Source organism: Heterodontus francisci, chromosome 3 (assembly GCF_036365525.1).
Source record: "Heterodontus francisci isolate sHetFra1 chromosome 3, sHetFra1.hap1, whole genome shotgun sequence".
Taxonomy (NCBI): domain Eukaryota; kingdom Metazoa; phylum Chordata; class Chondrichthyes; order Heterodontiformes; family Heterodontidae; genus Heterodontus; species Heterodontus francisci.
Window position 1 is genome coordinate 174806258 of NC_090373.1, and position 19164 is coordinate 174825421.

The following is a 19164-nucleotide window of genomic DNA, read 5'->3' on the forward strand; positions in this document are numbered from 1 at the left end:
TCTCAGGTGAACGCAATAGATCTCACGGCACTATTTCAAAGAACAGCAGGTGAGTTATCCCCAGTATCCTGGTGAATATTTATCCCCCCAAACAGCATCACTAAAAAACAGATTATCTATGTATTTTCCACATGTCGAACCACTCCCCATCCTATTTATGTTATTCTTCAGTCTCCTGCATTCTTCCTTTCAGTTTGTCATATTCCCCAATTTGCGATGGTCAGCAAATCTTGACATTATTCTTTATCTGACCACGTTTAAATATATAAGCAGTATAAAAGACAGATTCCTGCGACTAACTACATCTTATCAAGCTGAGAAACATCCAACTATTCCTAATCTCTGTTTTCTATCCCTTTGAGCATCTGCCCACATCACAGCTTTACCTCTTAATACCATAGGATTAGTCTTTGCAATAAGTCTTTCTTATATGGCATTTTATCAAATGCTTTTTGAAAGCCTAAACATATCATGTCCTTTCTATCTGTTCGCTACTTATTACTGTCTCCCATGGTTTCCTGACCTGGCAGCAGACCCAGTACTGAGGCCTGTGGAATGCCACTGGAAACAGCGCTCCAGTCGCAAAAACACCCGTCAACGATTACCCTTTGTCCACAACTACTGTTATTATGGTTGATTACATTATCTTAGGCACCTTTTTAAAAATGTTCAAAATGTCTTTACAAATTCACAAGGCTGAAGCTGCCAGCCACAATACACCATGATAGGCCTCCAAGGCCCACTCCTGTGAATTTCTGCCTCCCTCTCCAGACAGATGTCCTGCTGGAGGTTCAAAGGCCCATCTAAAAACCAATGCAAGTTACCCTGACCGTGGAAAGCTGCCCAGAATTAGGGACACAGCTTGTGACAGGTGGGACTTCCACAATAGCAGAAAATCCAGGCCACAATGTCTACAGGAAAGAGCTTACTGATCTGTATGGTCAGCTCAGAGCTCCACGCACAAATCAAGAATTCAGGGGTGGAGGAAAGTTTGTGTAGCAGCCACTGTAATGAAGGCGGAATTCCTGCAGGTCCTACTGACCTCTGTGCCTGCATTCCCAATCAGCACTCCTGGTTCCTTAAACGCTATGCTGGGAGTGAGATCAAGCTCCTGATATCATGACACCCTCTCCAGTCCCAGTTGGGTGCTATGGATGGGCCCAAAGTGAATTAGATATTTGCTGCAGAATATCAACAATGACAACTTTCATTTATATAGCATCGTTAAAGTGGTAAAACACCCCAAAGCGCTTCAAGGGAGCACTATCAAACAAAATGTGGCACAAAGCCACATAAAGGAAAATTAGGACAGATGACCAAAAGCTTGGTCTAAGAGGTAGGATTTAAGGAGCATGATAGAGAAGGAAAGCAAGACGGAAAGGCCTAGGGAGGAAATTCCAGAGCTTAGGGCCTAGGCAACTGAAAGCACAGCCGCCAATGGCGAAAAAATTAAAATCAGGGATGATCAAGCGGCCAGAATTGGAGGAGCACAGAAATCATGGAGGAATGTGGGACTGGAGGAGGTTCAGAGATAGGGAGGGGCGAGGCCATGGAGGGATTTGAAAAGAAGGATGAGAATTTTAAAATCGAGGCACTGCTGGAATGGGAGCCAGTGAAGGTCAATGAATACACTTACCATATTATTCCAGAGAGCTCTTGACATCTGTGTGTGCAACTTCCTGCTTAAATGGAAACAGTCTGGGGCAAAGAATGAGCGATCCGGATGTCCATTCTGAAATTCAAAAGGAAAGGTATATCAGCGATGTGAGATGGAATATGCCAGTCAGAGGGCAGTCGAGGGGTTGAGACCTGAAAACATTATCACTTACTTCTAAAGTTGGGAGGATCATATGGCGAAAGAAAGGCTGTAGAACGACTGTGAAATCTTCTCGAGTATCGTACTTGCCTGATTCAACAAGCTTCTTAGTGCTGTGCTGAGGCGGGAGGGGAAAGAGAAATATATGAATAAATGCCAGTTACATATTGAGTAAACTAATCTTATGAGGATGCTTTGGTGTATTCACTATTTGTTGTGAACCTGTAAATGTGAGTAAAAAAACAATCAGAGGAAATTTTCCTTCCCTGGTTATATATTCATCTTAAAATGAAATTTAAAGTGCAATCCCAGCCCTAACAACATTTTAAATATCAACATTTATGCATCCCTTCAGGCATCTCTGCTGAATGATTCCTGAGGTTAAAAAATAGGATGTTACTTCACTATGATGTAATTTGTGTCAGTGAATGAGGATATGAATTAAAGAAAGGGGCTCAAACACCAGTCAGTAGAGGCAGGGATTCATCACCACTGCCAGCACAACGCCAACACCAGTACCAGCACAACACCAGTACCAGCACAACACCAGCCCAATACCAGTACAACACCAGTACCAGCACAGCTCCAGCCTAATACCAGTACAACAGCAGTACCAGCACAACACCAGCACAACACCAGCCCACTACCAGTACAACACCAGTACCAGCACAACATCAACACCAGCACCAGCACAACACCAGCCCAATACCAGTACAACACCAGCCCAATACCAGTACAACACCAACACCAGCACAACACCAATACCAGCTCAATACCAGTACCAGCACAGCACCAGCCCAATACCAGTACAACACCAGCACAATATCAATACAACACGAGTACTAGCACAACACCAGCACAACACCAACACCAGCACAACACCAGCGAAATACCAGTACAAAACAAACACCAGAACAGCACCAGCCCAATACCAGTACACCATAACCAGCACAACACCAGTACCAGCACAACACCAGCCCAATACCACTACAGCATCACCAGCACCAACACCAGCCCAATATCAGTACAACACCAACACCAGCCCAATATCAGTACAACACCAGACTAATACCAGCACAACACCACCAGCACCAACACCAGCCCAATACGAGTACAACACCAAGACAATACCAGCTCAATACCAGTACAACACCAACACCAGCACACCAGTCCAGGATCAGTCCATTACCAGCTATCAAGCACAACTTAAACAGCAATAACCTGCTCATTTAGGCTCAGTTTGGGTTCTGCCAGGGCCACTCAGCTCCTGACCCCATTACAGCCTTCGTCCAAATATGGGCAATAGAGCTGATCTCAAAAGGTGAGGTGAGAGTGACTGCCCTTGACATCAAGGCAGCATTTAACCGAGTATGGCATCAAGGAGCCCTAGCATAACTGGGGTCAATGGGAATCAGGAAGAATTCTCTGCTGGTTGGAGTGCAGAGGGATCTAGGCGTTCTAGTGCAGGAGTCACAAAAAGTTAGTATGCAGGTACAGCAGGTAATGAAGAAGGTCTAAGGGAATGCTACCCTTTATTACGAGAAGAATTGAAAATAAAAGTAAGGATGTTATGCTTCAGTTATACAGGGCCTTGGTGAGACCACATCTCGAATACTGTGTGCAGTTTTGGTCTCCTTATTTAAGGAAGGATGTAAATGCTTTGGAGGCGGTTCAGAGGAGGTTTACGAGATTGATACCTGGAATGAGTGAGTTGTCTTATGAGGAAAGGTTGGACAAACTGGGCTTGTTTTCACTGGAGTTTAGAAGAGTGAGGGGAGACTTGATTGAAGTTTATAAGATCCTAAACAGTCTTGACAAGGTGGAAGTGGAAAGGATGTTTCCTCTTGTCGGGGAACTAGGGGGAACTGTTTTAAAATTAGGGGTCGCCCTTTTAGGACAGAGATGAGGAGAATTTTTTTTCTCTCAGAGGGTTGTGGAACTCTGCCTCAGAAGGTGGTGGAGGTGGGGTCATTAAATAATTTTAAGGTGGAGGGAGGTAGATTCTTGTTCGGCAATGGAATCAAGGGGTATCGGGGATAGCTCGGCCATGATCTTATTGAATGGCGGAGCAAGCTCGAGGGGCCGAATGGCCTACTTCTGCTCCTAATTCATATGTTTTTATGTTCATATACCTAGCACAAAGGAAGATGGCTGTGGTTGTTGGAGCCTAATCTTCTCAACCCCAGGACATTGCTGCAGGAGTTCCTCAGGGTAGTGTCCTAGGCCCAACCATCTTCAGCTGCTTCATCAATGACCTTCCCTCCATCATCAGGTCAGAAGTGGGGATGTTCAGTACCATTCATAACTCCTCAGGTACTGAAGCAGTTCATGTCAATAAGCAGAAAGATCTGGACAACATTCAGGCTTGCGCTGATAAGTGACAAGTAACACTTACACCACACAAGTACCAGGCAATGAAAATCTCCAACAAGAGAGAATCTAACCATCTCCCCTTGACATTCAATGGCATCACCATTGCTGTATCCCCCACTATCAACATCCTGGGGGTTACCATTGACCAGAAACTGAACTGGACCAGGCACATAAATACCTTGGCTACAGGAGCAAGTCAGAGGCTGGGAATTCTGCAGTGAGTAACCCACCTTCTGGCTCCCCAAAGACTGTCCACCATCTACAAGGCAGAAGTCAGAGTGTGATGGAATACTCTACACTTGCCTGGATGGGTGCAGCTCCAACAACACTCAGGAAACTCCAGGACAAAGCAGCCCGCTGGACTGGCACCCCATCCACCAACTTAAACATTGACTCCCTCCACCATTGACCCACAGTGGCAGCAGTGTGTACCATTACAAGATGCACTGCAGCAACTCACCAAGGCTTCTTCGGCAGCACCTCCCTAATCCATGACCTCTACCACCTAGAAGGACAAAGGCAGCTGATGCATGGGAAAACCACCACCTGCTAGTTCCCCTGCAAGTCACACACCATCCTGACTTCGAACGATATCGCCATTCCTACACAGTCACTGGATCAAAATCCTGGAACTCCCTTCCTAACTGCACCATGTACCTACACCAAATGGACTGCAGTGGTTCAAGAAGGCAGCTCGCCACCACGTTCTCAAGTGCAATTAGGGATGGGCAACAAATGCTGGCCTAATCAGTGATGCTCACATCCTATGAAACAATAAAAAAAATCACTATTCAATACCAGCCCCAACACTGTCCAACACCAACATCACCCAATACCTGGCACCAGCCCAACACCAGACCAATGCCAACTCGCCCAATACAGGCACCAGTCCAACACCAGCCCAATGCCCACATCGCCCAATACCTGGCACCAGACCAACACCAGACCAATGCCAACATCGCCCAATACCAGACACCAGTCCAACACCAGCCCAATGCGCACATCGCCCAATACCTGGCACCAGCCCAACACCAGACCAATGCCAACATCGCCCAATACCAAACAGCAGTCCAACACCAGCCCAATGCCCACATCGCCCAATACCAGACACCAGTCTAACACCAGCCCAATGCCAACATCGCCCAATACCAGACACCAGTCCAACACCAGCCCAATGCCCACATCGCCCAATACCAGACACCAGTCCAACACCAGCCCAATGCCCACATCAACCAATACCAGACACCAGTCCAACACCAGCCCAATGCCAACATCGCCCAATACCAGACATCAGTCCAACACCAGCCCAATGCCCACATTGCCCAATACCAGACACCAGCCCAATGCCAACATCGCCCAATACCAGACATCAGTCCAACACCAGCCCAATGCTCACATCGCCGAATACCAGACATCAGTCCAACACCAGCCCAATGCCAACATCGCCCAATACCAGACATCAGTCCAACACCAGCCCAATGCCAACATCGCCCAATACCAGACATCAGTCCAACACCAGCCCAATGCCAACATCGCCCAATACCAGACATCAGTCCAACACCAGCCAAATGCCAACATCGCCCAGTACCAGACATCAGTCCAACACCAGCCCAATGCCAACATCGCCCAATACCAGACATCAGTCCAACACCAGACCAATGCCAACATTGCCCAATACCAGACACCAGTCCAACACCAGCCCAATGCCAACATCGCCCAATGCCAGACACCAGTCCAACACCAGCCCAATGCCAACATCGCCCAATACCAGACACCAGTCCAACACCAGCCCAATGCCAACATCGCCCAATACCAGACACCAGTCTAACACCAGCCCAATACCAACATTGCCCAATACCAGACACAAACCCAATGCCCACATTGCCCAATACCAGACACCAGTCTAACACCAGCCCAATGCCCACATTGCCCAATACCAGTCACCAGCCCAATACCAACATTGCCCAATACCAGACACAAACCCAATGCCAACATCGCCCAATACCAGACACCAGTCTAACACCAGCCCAATACCAACATTGCCCAATACCAGACACAAACCCAATGCCCACATTGCCCAATACCAGACACCAGTCTAACACCAGCCCAATACCAACATTGCCCAATACCAGACACAAACCCAATGCCCACATTGCCCAATACCAGACACCAGTCTAACACCAGCCCAATGCCCACATTGCCCAATACCAGACACCAGCCCAATGCCAACATTGCCCAATACCAGACACCAGTCCAACATCGCCCAATACCAGACATCAGTCCAACACCAGCCCAATGCCAACATCGTCCAGTACCAGACACCAGTCTAACACCAGCCCAATGTCCATATCGCCCAATACCAGACACCAGTCCAACACCAGCCCAATGCCCACATTGCCCAATACCAGACACCAGTCTAACACCAGCCCAATGCCAACATCGCCCAATACCAGACACCAGTCCAATGCCCACATTGCCCAATACCAGACACCAGCCTAATGCCCACATTGCCCAATACCAGACACCAGCCCAATGCCAACATTGCCCAATACCAGACACCAGCCCAATGCCAACATTGCCCAATACCAGACACCAGCCTAATGCCCACATTGCCCAATACCAGACACCAGCCCAATGCCAACATTGCCCAATACCAGACACCAGCCCAATGCCAACATTGCCCAATACCAGACACCAGCCTAATGCCCACATTGCCTAATACCAGACACCAGCCCAATGCCAACATTGCCCAATACCAGACACCAGTCCAACGCCCACATTGCCCAATTCCAGACACCAGTCTAACACCAACCCAATGCCAACATCGTCCAATACCAGACACCAGTCCAATGCCAACATTGCCCAATACCAGACACCAGTCCAACGCCCACATTGCCCAATACCAGACACCAGTCCAACACCAACCCAATGCCCACATTGGCCAATACCAGACACCAGCCCAATGCCCACATCGCCCAATACCAGACACCAGTCCAATGCCAACATCGCCCAATACCAGACACCAGTCCAACACCAATCCAATGCCAACATTGCCCAATACCAGACACCAGTCCAACGCCCACATTGCCCAATACCAGACACCAGTCCAATGCCCACATTGCCCAATACCAGACACCAGTCCAATGCCAACATCGCCCAATACCAGACACCAGTCCAATGCCAACATCGCCCAATACCAGACACCAGTCCAATGCCAACATTGCCCAATACCAGACACCAGTCCAATGCCCACATTGCCCAATACCAGACACCAGTCCAATGCCAACATTGTCCAATACCAGACACCAATCCAATGCCAACATTGCCCAATACCAGACACCAGTCCAATGCCCACATTGCCCAATACCAGACACCAGTCCAACACCAATCCAATGCCAACATTGCCCAATACCAGACACCAGTCCAATGCCCACATTGCCCAAAACCAGACACCAGTCCATCACCAACCCAAAGCCAACATCTCCCAATACCAGACACCAGTCCATCACCAACCCAAAGCCAACATCGCCCAATACCAGACACCAGTCCAACACCAGCCCAATGCCAACATTGCCCAATACCAGACACCAGTCCAATGCCAACATCGCCCAATACCAGACATCAGTCCAATTTCAACATCGCCCAATACCAGACACCAGTCCAACACCAACCCAAACCCAGAACACCAACCCAATATTAGCCCAACACTAGTCCAACACCAACACCATCCAATACCAGCCCAATACCAGCCCAATACCAGCACCACCAACACGACCACCAACACCACCCAACACCAATACCAGCATAGTAGCAGTTCTGTTGAAAGAACATCAACCTGAAATTTTAACACTCTTTCTCTTTCCACAGATGCTTGTATATCACCATTGTGTGATGTGCTGTGAAGTTGCTGAGGTGGTCAAAGCACATCTCTACAGCTGACATTTCATACAGTGATATGACTCAGCCTCCCAAAGGTTTCCTAATACAAAAACACGTTATACAACAGGGACTAGAAATTCCTCACAGCTGGTTCCATCACCAGCGTGACATTGCTGGCAGTGCAGCATAAAAAGGGTATCCAGTGAAATATCACCAGTGGGCTGTACCTGGGAATTGCCCAGTTTAGGTGTGATCCAATAATCATAGTGGGGAGAAGGGAAAGCCATTGTATTCTGGGAGCGCCAGATCACTCCTACTGCCTCTGTGAGGACATGTTCAACCAAAATGGCAGGAATGCTGCGCCAATGAAACAAAAGAAATGGCCATTATCAGCGGTGTGAGATACCTGATAGGCATTGTTTGCTTCGGTCATCATCTGTAATTCTGGAGAGTTTTCATTGGGCTTCACCACACAGTAACACAGCATTCTGTAGAAAAAAGTAGAAAACCCATTTGTCACATCTTTTGGGTTTTTATGCCATATATTCCCTTGGGTTTAGTGTCGATGTCTACTCTGGTCAAGCATGCTCAGCATCCCCTAGGCTCTGGAGTGTGCCTTTTATATCCCCAATGTCTATCTAAATGACAGCAATGTCCTGAGATTATAATAGAGTAACCTGACTCTGCATACTGGTTACTGAAATATACCACATGACTCTCAGTAAGGAGGAATGGTTTCCAGTGGTGGAAAGGTGGGTAATCAAAGGGCACCGAATTAAGATGATTGGCAAAAGAACCAAAGGTGACATGAGATAACACCTTTTTAGACAGCAAGTTGTTATGATCTGGAATGGGTGGGAGAAGCAGATTCAATAGCAACATTCAAAAGAGAATTGGATAAATACTTTTAGGGATAATAGGGCTATGGGGAACGAGCAGCCGAATGGGATTAATTGGATAGCTTTATCAAAGAGCCTGCACAGGTGTGATGGACCAAATGGCCTCCTTTGTGCTGTATCATTCTATGATTATATGAAGTGATTTCTCCTCCCTTGACAGGAGGCAGACTGAATAAGCGTCCTTCTGGAGCAAGGAACAGGATTTGGCCCAATATCTGGTTTACTTATAGAGTATTCACGAATGGACAGTGTATAATTTGACACAGTCAGAAGGTATTTTCCAGAGGTTATAGAAATACTGAAAATGTAAACTGTTTCTCTTAAACAGGATTTCTATGATAGAAGATAACCTCTGGTTTAACTCTTCAAAGCTAAGCCAATACAGACTTGAAAGTGAAGGAGGTCCTGCTGGCATTGAAACTATAGACAATGACAACAACAACTTATATTTATATAGCACCTTTAACATTGTAAAATGACCCATCACTGGAGTGTTACCATACAAAATGTGGTACCAGAAGGAGATGTTAGGATAGGTGATCAAAAGCCTGGCCAGAGGTAGGTTTTAAGGAGCATCTTAAAGGAGGAGAGAGAGACAGAGAGGTTTAGGGAGGGAATTCCCGAGCTGAGGACACAGCTACCAATAGTGCAGCAATGAAAATCGGGGATGTTCAAGAGGTCAGAATTGGAGGAGATCTCAGACTTTTTTTTTAAAGACAACTCTGGCCTTCTGTGAACTGTGCCCCCTCACACAACCCGACTTCGGTGTCTGAGACAGGGACTCTGCCCATTAGCTGTCTTTCACAAAAAGCTCCAGTCAACCCATGGCATAATCCTTTCTGCTCGGTACCTGGAAATGCTGTCAATAGAGTTACCACCCTGAAATGACAGTCTACCCTTTGATGTAGGGCTGGGAGGCTCCAGAGTGGCAACATGTGTAAGTCATAGAATTATACAGCACAGAAACAGGCCCTTCGACCCATCGTGTCTGTGCCGGACATCAAGCACCTAACTATTCTAATCCCATTTTCCAGCACTTGGCCCGTAGCTTTGTATTCTATGGCATTTCAAATGCTCATCTAAATACTTCTTAAATGTTGTGAGGGTTCCTGCCTCTGCCACATCTTTAGGTAGTATGTTCCAGATTCCAACCACCCTTGGGGTGAAAAGATTTTTCTTCAAATCCCCTCTAAACCTTCTGCCCCCTGGTTACTGACCCCTCCGCTAAGGGAAAAAGTTTCTTCCTATCTAACCTATCAATGCCCCTCGTAATTTTGTATACCTCAATCATATCTCCCCTTAGCCTTCTCTGCTCTAAGGAAAACAACCCTAGTTGTTCAGTCTCTCTTCATTGCTGAAATTCTCCAGCCCAGGCAACATCCTGGCGAATCTCCTCTGCACCCTCTCCAGTGCAATCACATCCTTCCTATAGTGTGGTGACCAGAACTGTACACTGTACTCCAGCTATGGCCTAACTAGCATTTTATACAGCTCCATCATAACCTCCCTACTCTTATATTCTATGCCACAGCTAATAAAGGCAAGTATCCCATTTGCCTTCCTAACCACCTTATCTACCTGTGCTGCTGCCTTCAGTGATCTATGGACAAGTACACCAAGGTCCCTCTGACCCTCTGTACTTCCTAGGGTCCTACCATCCATTGTATATTCCCTTGCCTTGTTAGTCCTCCTGCCATGCGAATGGAACAGAACAACAACAGGTATTATCCAGCTATCACCAGGAGCCGCCTTCTTATAAGAGCTCAAGATGTTTGAGATTGTGCTGAAGGACCTCCCTCTGAATAACTAATGAGTAATTCAAACCATTGTTAAAGCTAGAATGATTCAGGGCGCTGGGTTACAGTTAAGACAAAAATGCTAAAAATGTCAAATATTTGGAGAGTATGAGCATACGAAGTAAGAGCAGAAGTAGGCCATTTGGCCCCTTCGAGCCTGCTCCGCCATTTAATAAAAGCAAAATACTGTGGATGATGGAAATCTGAAATAAAAACAAGAAATGCTGGAACCACTCAGCAGGCCTGGCAGCATCTGTGGAAAGAGAAGCAGAGTTAACGTTTTGGGTCAGTGACCCTTCATCGGAACTGACAAATATTAGAAAAGTCACAGGTTATAAGCAAGTGAGGTGGGAGTGGGGCAAGAGATAACAAAGGAGGTCTAGATTGGACCAGGCCACATAGCTGACCAAAAGGTCACGGAGCAAAGGCAAACAATATGTTAATGGTTAAATGGTTAAAGAAGGGTCACTGACCTGAAACGTTAACTCTGCTTCTCTTTCCACAGATGCTGCCAGACCTGCTGAGTGAATCCAGCATTTCTTGTTTTTGTTTCAGATTTCCAGCATCCGCAGTATTTTGCTTTTATATTAATATGTTAATGGTGTGTTGAAACACACAGTCCCAAAGTCACATAGTCCCAAAGGCATCTCTCCCCATTACAGAGAAACTGTTGGTGATGTATAGCTTGAGGATCACCACTCCTCAAGCACAAGGCAAAGTGAGGAGGCAGGCCTCCATGAACTACCATAGCCAGTACAGGGATTGAATGCGTACTGTTGGTATCTTTCTGCATGTCACACTAGCTGTCGAGCCAACTGAGCTAACCGACCCCCGCAACAATACCCTATACAACTGTAGCAAAACATACCTACTTTTATATTCCATTCCCCTTGCAATAAATGGCAACATTCCATTTGCCTTCCTAATCACTTGCTGTATCCAGGACACCCAGATCTCTCTGTACCACAGAGCTCTGCAATCTCTCTCCAAGTAAATAATATGCTGCTTTACTATTTTCCCTGCCAAAGTGGACAAGTTCACATTTTCCCACATCATACTCTATTTGCCAAATTTTTGCCCACTCACTTAACCTATCTATATCCCTTTGCAGAATCCTTTTGTCCTCTTCACAACTTACTTTCCGACCTATCTTTGAGTCATCAGCAAATTTAGCAACCATACATTCGGTCTCTTCATCCAAGTCATTGATATAAATTGTAAATAGTTGAGGTCCCAGCACTGAACCCTGTGGCACTCCACTAGTTACAGCTTGCCAACCCAAAAAAGACCCATTTATCCCTACTTTCTGCTTCCTGTTAGATAACCAATATTTTATCCATGCTAATATGTTAGCCCCTACACCATGAGCTTTTATTTTGTTTAGTAACCTTTGATGTGGCACCTTGTCAAATGCCTTCTGGAAATCTAAGTACACCACATCCACCAGTTCCCCTTTATCCACGTTGTTTATTACTTCATCAAAGAACTCCAATAAATTAGTCAAACATGATTTTGCTTTCATCAAACCATGTTGACTCTGCCTGATTACATTGAGATTTTCTAAGTGCCCCGAAATAACCTCTTTAATAATAGATTCCTGCATTTTCCCTATAACAGATGTTAAGCTAACTGGCCTGTAGTTTCCTGCTTTCTGTCTCCCTCTATTCTTGAATAGTGGAGTTACATTTGCTATTTTCCAATTTGATGAGACCTTTCCAGAATCTAGGGAATTTCAGAAAGTTAAAACCAATGCATCCACTATCTCAGCAGCCACTTCTTTTAAGATGAAGTCCATCAGGACCTGGGAATCTGTCAGCTTCTAGTTCTAATAATTTTTCAGTACCCTTTCCCTGGTGATTGTAATTGTTTTAAGTTCCTCCCTCCCTTTCATCTCCTGATTTACAATTATATCTGGGATGTTATTTGCATCCTCTGCAGTGAAGACAGATGGAAAATATCTGTTCAATTCATCTGCCAGCTCCTTATTTTGCATTATTAATTCCCTAAACTCACTCTCTAGAGAACCAATGCTCACATTACTTCCTCTTTTCCTTTTTAAATACCTGCAGAAACTGTTACTATCTGTTTTTATATTTCTGGCTAGCTTTCTCTCGTACTCTAATTTCTCCCTCCTTGTTAACCGTTTAGTCATTCTTTGCTGCTCTTTATATTCTGCCCAATCTTCTGACCTGCCAATCATCTTTGCGGAATTATATGTTTTGTCTTTTAATTTGATACTATCTTTAACTTCCTTAGTTAGCCACGGGTGGAGCGTCCTTTCCTTAGAGTTTTTCTTTCTCACTGGAATATATTTTTTCTGAGTATTCTGAAATATCTCCTGAAATGTCTGCCACTGCATCTCTACTGATCTATCCCTTAACCTAATTTGCCAGTTTGCTTTAGCCAGCTCTGCCTTCATTTTTTAAAAATTCTTTCATGGGATGTGGGCATTACTGGCAGGCCAGCATTTGTTGCCCATCCCTAATTGCCCTTGAACTGATTGGCTTACTAGGCCATTTCAGAGGGCAGCCTAGAGTCAACCAAATTGCTGTGGATCTGGAGTCACATGTAGGCCAGACCAGGTAAGGACAGCAGATTTCCTTCCCTAAGGACATAGTGAACCAGATGGGGTTTTACAACAATCGATGATAGTTTCATGGCATCATTACTGAGACTAGCTCAATTCCAGATTTTAATTAATTACATTTAAATCTCACCAACTGCCGAGGTGGGATTTGAGCTCCTGTCCCCAAGGCATTAGCCCAGGCCTCTGGATTACTAGCCCAGTGACATTATTACTAGGCCACCATCGCCCCACTAATTGCCCATTTTTAAGTTTAAAATACTAGTCTTAGATTTGGTCATCTCACTCTCTCTCAAACTGAATGTGAAATTCAATCATATTATGATCACTGCTACCTAGGGGCGCGTTCACTATGAGGTCATTAATTAATCCTGCCTCATTGTACAGTATCAGATCTAGTATAACATGCTCTCTGGTTGACTCGAGAATGTGCTGCTCCAAGAAACTGTCCCGAAAACACTTTATGAACTCAACATCCAGTCTACCTTTCCCAATCTGATTCGTCCAGTCTATATGTATATTAAAATCACCCATGATTATCATCATACCTTTCTTACAAGACCCCATTATTTCATCCTGTATACTCCATCCTACAGCATGGTTACTGTTAGGGGACCTTTAAACCACTCCCACAAGTGACTTCTTACCTTTACTATTTCTCATTTCTACCTAAACCAATTCTACATCTTGATCTCCAGAACTAAGGTAATCTCTCTCTATAACCAATGTCATCCTTAATTAACAGAGCTATCCCTCTACCTTTTCCTAGCTTCGTGTCCTTCCTAAATGTCATGTACCCTTGAATATTCAGGTTCCAGTCTTTGTCATCTTGCAGCCATGTCTCTGTCATGGCTATCAGATCATATGTATTTATAGAACCATAGAATCATAGAAATGTTACGGCACAGAAAGAGGACATTCAGCCCACTGTGTCTGCGCTGGCTGAAACCACTAGCCGTCTAGTCTAACCCCAGCTTCCAGCACCTGGTCCGTAGCCTTGCAAGTTACAGCACTTCAGGTGCAGGTCCATGTACCTTTTAAATGAGTTAAGGGTTTCTGCCTCCACCACCAGTGAATTCAGACTTCCACCACCCTTTGGGTGAAAAAGTTTTTCCTCATGTTCCCTCTAATCTTTCCACCAATCACCTTAAATTTGTGCCCCCGGTAATTGACCTCTCCGCTAGGGGAAACAGGTCCTTCCTGTCACTCTATCTTGGCCCCTCATAATTTTGTACATCTCAATTAAGTCACCCCTCAGCATCCTCTGTTCTAAGGAAAACAACCCTAGCCTATCCAATCTTTCCTCATAGCTCCAATTTTCAAGCCCTGGCAACATTCTTGTAAACCTCTTCTGTACTCTCTCCAGAGCAATTATGTCCTTCCTGTAATGTGGTGACCAGAACTGTACACAATACTCCAAATGTGGCCTAACCAGCATTTTATACAGTTCCAACATTACATCCCTGCTTTTGTATTCTATACCTCGGCCAATAAAGGAAAGCATTCCATATGCCTTCTTCACCACTTTATCTATCTGTCCTGCCACCTTCAGGGACCTGTGGACATGCACTCGAAGGTCTCTCACTTCCTCTACCTCTCTCAATATCCTCCCATTTATTATGCATTCCCTTGCTTTGTTTGCCCGCCCCAAATGCATTACCTCACACTTCACATTTAACACTATTTGCACTGTTAATTCATCTGCTTTTTTACGAATGCTACATGCATTCAGATACAGAGCCTTTAGTTCTGTCTTCTTACTATTTTTGTAACCTCTAGTCTTATCTGCTGGTGCACTCTTAGGTTTGTACACTGTCCCTTCCTGCCACACTCTGATTATCATTTCCCTTATTGCTGCCTTGCTCTCTTGCCTTGCCTTCTCTACTTAATGTATCATATGTTCTCAATCCTGATCTCAGTCCCACTTTTTAGTTTAAAGCCCTCTCTACCGCCCTAGTTATACAACTTGCCAGTACACTGTTCCTAGCATGGTTCAGGTGAAGACTGTCCCAATGTACAGCTCCCACTTTCCCCAGCACTTGTGCCAGTGCCCCATGAATCCAAACCCATTCTCCCATACCAATCTTTGAGCCACGTGTTTAACTCTCTAATTTTATTTACCCTATGCCAATTTGCTCGTGGCTCAGGTAATAATACAGAGATTACCATCTTTGAGGTTCTGCTTTTTAATTTGGACCCTTGCTGCTCAAACCCCCTCAGCAGAACCTTTTTCCTAGTCCTATCGATGTCGTTGGTACCCACGTGGACCATGACAATGGGATCCCCCCTCCCACTGCAAGTTACTCTCCAGCCCAGATCAGATGTCCCGAACCCTGGCACTGGGCAGACAACACAGCCCTCTAGACTCTCGCTCTCAGCTGCAGACAACTGTGTGTATCCCCTGACTAAGCTATCCCCTACTATCACTACATTCGTATTAACTTCCCCCACTTGAATGGCTTCCTGTGCCATGGTGCCATGGTTAGTCGCTCATCCACCTTCCAGCCCCTGCTTTCATCCGAACAACTTGCAAGAATCTTGAATCTGTTAAACAATGTGCTGAATATAACAATTCCGAAATATGATGACCCCAAATTTCCACGTGGTGAGTTTCACTGATGAGGAAGGATTTATGTCCGCTGGCGAGGCAGTTACATGAAATCAGTTCATTTGCATACTCATTAGAACACAGTGAAACCTGTCAATTACAGACATCTTAGGGACTGACATTAGGACATTAGCTCTCCTTTATTCGCAGGTGTCCTTACTTATAAAATGGACAAAATATGTATTGTCAAATTTTCAGTAGCATGGTTGAGGATCCATAGCAGCAGGAAAACCACTCTATCCTTGGGACAGAGGCCATGCAAGCATTCAATCCCAGAGATAGAAACATAGAAACAAGGAAACACAGAAAATAGGAGCAGGAGTAGGCCATTCGGCCCTTCGAGCCTGCTCCGTCATTCATTATGATCATGGCTGATCATCCAACTTAGTAACCTGTTCCCGCTTTCGCCCAATACTCTTTGATTCCTTTAGACCCAAGAGCTATATCTAACTCCTTCTTGAAAACATACAATGTTTTAGCCTCAACTGCTTTCTGTGGCAGCGAATTCCACAGGCTCACCACTCTCTGGGTGAAGAAATTTCTCCTCATCGCAGTCCTGAAAGGTTTACCCCTGGTTCTGGACTCCCCCACCATCGGGAACATCCTTCCTGCATCTACCCTGTCAAGTCCTGTTAGAATTTTATAGGTTTCTATGAGATCCCCCCTCACTCTGCTGAACTCCAGCGAATATAATCTTAACCGAATCAATCTCTCTTCATACGTCAGTCCCACCATCCCAGGAATCAGTCTGGTAAACCTTCGCTGCACTCCCTCCATAGCAAGAACATCCTTCCTCAGATAAGGAGACCAAAACTGCACACAATATTCCAGGTGTGGCCTCACCAAGGCCCTGTATAATTGCAGCAAGACATCCCTGCTCCTGTACTCGAATCCTCTCACTATGAAGGCCAACATACCATTTACCTTTTTTACCGCCTGTTGCACCTGCATGCTTACCTTCAGCGATTGATGTACGAGAACACCCAGGTCTCGCTGCATATTCCCCTCTCAGTTTATAGCCATTCAGATAATAATCTGCCTTCCTGTTTTTGCTACCAAAGTGGATAACCTCACATTTATCCACATTCTAATGCATCTGCCATGCATTAGCCCACTCTCTCAACTTGTCCAAATCACCCTGAAGCCTCTCTGCATCCTCCTCACAACTCGCCCTCCCACCCAGTTTTGTGTCATCTGCAAATTTGGAGATATTACATTTAGTTCCCTCAGCTAAATCATTAGTATATATTGTGAATAGCTGGGGTCCTAGCGCTGATCCCTGCGGTACCCCAGTAGTCACTGCCTGCCATTCAGAAAAAGACCCACTTATCCCTACTCTTTGTTTCCTGTCTGCCAACCAATTTTCTATCCATCGCAATACACTACCCCAATCCTATGCGCTTTAATTTTACATGCTAATCTCTTACGTGGGACTTTGTCGAAAGCCTTCTGAAAGTCCAAATAAACCACATCCACTGGCTCCCCCTCATCAACGCTACTAGTTACATCCTCGAAGAATTCTACTAGATTTGTCAAGCATGATTTTCCTTTCGTAAATCCATGCTGACTCTGCCCGATTCTACCACCGTTCTCCAAGTGCTCTGCTATAAAATCTTTGATAATGGACTCTAGAATTTTCCCCACTACCGACATCAGGCTGACTGGTCTATAATTCCCTGCTTTCTCTCTACCTCCCTTTTTAAATGGTGGGGTTACCTTCCAATCTGTAGGAACTGTTCCAGAGTGCATCCACTATTTCTAGGGCCACTTCCTTAAGTGGGATGCATACCATCAGGCCCTAGGGATTTATCGGCCTTCAATCCCAATTTCCCCAACACCATTTCTCTACTAATACTGATTTATTTCAGTTCCTCTCTCTCACTAAGCCCTGTGTTCCCCAACATTTCTGATATCATATTTGTGTCCTCCTTTGTGAAGACAGAACCAAAGTATGCATTTAGTTGGTCAGCCATTTCTTTATTCCCCTGCTTCTGATTGTAAGGGACCTGCATTTGTCGTCACCAATCTTTTTCTCTTCACATACCTATAGAAACTTTTACAGTCAGTTTTTATGTTCCCTGCAAGCTTGCTCTCGTACTCTATTTTCCCCTTCTTAATCAATCCCTTTGTCCTCTTTTGCTGAATTCTAAACTGTTCCCAATCCTCAGGTCTGTTGTTTTTCCCGCCAAATTTATATACCTCTTCCTTGGATCTAAGCACTTTAGAGCACGTTCTCTGCCACTATGCATGCTGGGAAAAGTGCTCTTTCCACAAAAGCCATTTCTTTTGCAAAAACCCACTGCCACCTCATAGTAAGTTGCACATCTTGTATTTTAATGTGAATTGAAGGCTGTTCGTAATTTGCAAGTGCCCATGGTTTCAGAGTGTCTCTTGAATATTTTACCAGGTAAATCAATAAGTATCTATTTTTTTTTTTTTACAAATGTCCATTTTTTGGAGTATTTGTTTAAACAGGTTTCACATAGTTATTGGTGTAAAATAGATGTAACTAGCTGGAGTGCATTAGAGGAAGGTAAATGGGTGAATCTTCTAAGTAGAGAAAATACTATTATCCTCCCCTATGCCTAGTTGAATGAGATCTCAAGGATTTTGGTCCAAGATCATAGCCAATGTTACACAGCACTGATCAGTCAAATTCCACAGATGAGTCCTTGCTGCCAGTATCACAGGAACCATAGCGTCACATGGAATGTCTGATCAGCTCTTATCATTATAACCTTAAATCCACTCTTAAATAGCTGTTCATCTGGTAGCATAGTGCTAACATTACTGTACTAGTAATGCAGAGGCTTACACCAATAATCAGGAGAATGTAAGTTCAAATGCCACCATAGCCATTTGAGAATTTGGGTTCAGTTTAAAGAATGCCTGGAAATAAAGAACTGGTATCAGTCAAAGTGACAATGAGGCCATCAGCTTGTTATAAAAGGCCAAATGATTCACTAATGCCCTTAAGGCAAGGAAACCTACTGTCTGTACCTGATCAGATCTACTGTGAATCCAGTCCCACAGCAATGTGGTTGACTCCTATTTGCCCTCTGAAGTGGCCAAGTAAGCCACTCAGTTATATCAAACCTGGTCTGGTGGGTCAGGGAGGAAGTCCACCTCCACCTTCTCAGGTTGACTTGGACTGGGCTGTAAATGCCAGACTTGCCAAGAATGTGTTGATAAAAGTTAACCCTGCATTG

At 45.0% G+C, this 19164-nt stretch overlaps 1 protein-coding gene across 2 annotated transcripts in view; it reads right to left on the bottom strand.

Moving 5' to 3' along the window:
- The window catches only part of plb1 (phospholipase B1), a 234932-nt gene that overhangs the window by 57368 nt on the left and 158400 nt on the right, over window positions 1-19164 (bottom strand). For both annotated transcript variants that reach the window (XM_068019539.1, XM_068019548.1), the window contains exons 41-43: window positions 8475-8556; window positions 1830-1934; window positions 1637-1732 (exon numbers count right to left, since the gene is read on the bottom strand). In XM_068019539.1, the coding sequence (XP_067875640.1) occupies window positions 1637-1732; window positions 1830-1934; window positions 8475-8556 (283 nt within the window). The remainder of the gene's footprint in view (window positions 1-1636; window positions 1733-1829; window positions 1935-8474; window positions 8557-19164) is intronic.